This window comes from Mustela nigripes, unplaced genomic scaffold (assembly GCF_022355385.1).
Source record: "Mustela nigripes isolate SB6536 unplaced genomic scaffold, MUSNIG.SB6536 HiC_scaffold_3126, whole genome shotgun sequence".
Lineage (NCBI taxonomy): Eukaryota > Metazoa > Chordata > Mammalia > Carnivora > Mustelidae > Mustela > Mustela nigripes.
Window position 1 is genome coordinate 1 of NW_026742532.1, and position 2,733 is coordinate 2,733.

Genomic DNA, 2,733 nt, shown 5'->3' on the forward strand with positions numbered 1-2,733 from the left:
AGCTTTGACCGCTATGTGGCCATCTGTGATCCCTTACACTATGCCACAGTGCTCACCAATGAAGTTATTGCTGGAATAGGTGTAGCTGTGATGGCTCGGAGTTTTATAATCCTCTTTCCCCTTCCCTTCCTCTTCAAGAGGCTGCCTATCTGCAGATCCAATGTTCTTTCCCATTCCTACTGCCTGCACCCAGACATGATCAAGCTGGCCTGTGCTGATATCACTATCAACAGCATCTATGGATTCTTTGTTCTTTTATCCACGTTTGGATTGGACATGATATTTATCTTTCTCTCATATGTGCTCATTCTGCATTCAGTCATGGCCATCGCTTCCCGCAAGGAACGCCTGAAAGCTCTCAACACTTGTGTTTCACATATCTTGGTTGTGCTTGCATTTTATGTGCCGATGATTGGAGTCTCAGTAGTGCACCGCTTTGGGAAGCATGCCCCACGCTTTGTACATGTCCTCATGTCCAATGTGTACCTCTTTGTCCCTCCTGTGCTCAACCCTCTCATTTATAGCGCCAAGACAAAGGAGATCCGCCGAGCCATTATCCGCATGTTTCGCCCTGTCAAAATGTGACTGTCATGTTTGATTTTAATATCTGATGCTGACTGTAGTCATAAGTTATCATCCATGGTGTCATTTTCATCATCATCAACATCATTGTCATCAGCAGTATCATTGTCATATCCCAAATGATGAGACAGGCTTGTGTGGTGGAGGAAAAGTAAGCACTCAGGAAATGGAGCTACTGAACTTGTAATACAAAACCAGTGACAGTACGTTGAGCAGAACTCCGGGGCATTCAGAAAAGGTAAATATCAGAGGTAACTGAGTGATTTGACACTCCAAAGGAAGATTAATCTAAGCTATTCATTTTACTTAAAATAAATATTGTGGCTATAACAATAATTAATATATTGTTCTTGAAAGTGTCTGTTTGAAATTTCTGATGCGCACTAATTCATGTTACTTTCTTAACAATACCAGGAGGTGTAGAGAATTAAGTCAGGTTTTCAGAGTAACAGAGATAGTACATGACCCAGATGAGACTCAATACTTGTCTGTCTCCACTGTGTGCACCTGGCACCAAGGACCCCTCCCACCTGGTGCATTGTTGGCCTCACTACTAAGCACACTCCCAGTCTCCTTGCCTTCACCTCCCCTGCTTCAAGTTCACGAAGTGAAATGTGATGGACTGTCAGAACTTGCCGTAAGTGTGTGAATAATTATGACTCAGGAGAAATGATAAAACCTGACATCTAGAAGAAACTCCAGATACTTCTCTACTTCTCTTATCTGCTCACCAATCCATCCTCCCACAGGGAAAACAGTACTCAATAGCTGAACCATAAACCCTTGCAGTTTTTGACATTGTACTAAGTACAGGATTCTCTTGATTTTCTTTTTTGGGATTTTAAATTTTTCCACACAATGACAAAGACATTATATAATTATGCCTTTCTAGAATTTCCAGCTACAAATCATGGAAAAAGCAGAACAGAGAATATATGATTGAACACTACAAACAAAGTATTTTGAAATTTCTATTGGGTTGGTATTTCTGCATGCTCTTTCCTTTAGAGCAATGTAATTTCCTGGCAGAATTAGAGTGCTCTCAAGATGAGGTTTGGGCTCATACAGACCAAATTAAAGCAGATCCTCTGGAGGCTGAAATACCATCAGGGAGGCTGAGCCAGAGACCTCAAGCAACTGAACATAAAGTCATCTAGAGTTTTCCTTTTCATGTAGTTCTCTTGACACAACATGAAGAAATAGTATCAGGGGCCAGAGGGAGGGAAATGATGTAAGTATTTGCAGTCCAGGTTTCCAAACATGCCCATTAGTGAAACAGGAGACTCCTATAAGTGGCCTTGTCCACTAAATAAAGTAATTTACAAGCATGACTGAGTACCATCACTGACCATGATTTCAAATGGAAAATAAGGAGTCAGACCACAGCCTTTAGTCAGTTTAAATAGTGACCTTTTATTTTATTTTATTTTATTTTATTTATTTATTTGACAGAGATCACAAGTAGGCAGAGAGGCAGGCAGAGAGAGAGAGAGGGAAGTAGGCTCCCAGCTGAGCAGAGAGCCCAATGCGGGACTCGATCCCAGGACCCTGAGATCATGACCTGAGCCGAAGGCAGCGGCTTAACCCACTGAGCCACCCAGGTGCCCCAAATAGTGACCTTTTTGATTCTTACAAAAAGCTCTATATTGTCAAATCGAACAAACATAACATGGAGAACATTAGGAGAAGGAAAGGAAAAATGAGAGGGGATACGAACCATGAGAGACTGTGGACTCTGAGAAACAAATGGAGGGTTTTAGAGGGGAGGGGCATGGGGGACGGGTGAGCCTAGAGGTGGGTATTAAGGAGGGTATATATTACATGGAACACTGGTTGTGGTGCATAAACAATGAATCTTGGAACACTGCATCAAAAACTAATGATGTATTTATGGTGACTAACATAACACAATAGAAAATAAAAAATATATAAAAATTAAAAAATTAAAGAAAATAGTATTAATGTGTATGTCATGAAAGTGTTGTTGAATGAATATAGAAATGCAAAACAAGAGGGGGAAACTGTAGTATGTGAAAGTGTGGAAAACACTCACTGATTCCCACTCGGGGGGGAGAGAGGAAAACCATCCTATGACTACAGGCCTCACGTTGACAGTTAGGGTAGAAAGGAAAAAAGACAAGGAAAACTGGG

At 41.2% G+C, this 2,733-nt stretch overlaps 1 protein-coding gene across 1 annotated transcript; it reads left to right on the forward strand.

The window, feature by feature from the left end:
• Positions 1–3: 3 nt before the first annotated feature.
• LOC132009007 (olfactory receptor 51I2-like) lies at positions 4–585 on the forward strand (the record flags this gene model as incomplete). The annotated part of the gene is made up of 1 exon (XM_059387444.1): positions 4–585. A coding segment is annotated over one exon (582 nt), but the record flags the coding sequence as incomplete, so codon positions are not given.
• Positions 586–2,733: the final 2,148 nt, after the last annotated feature.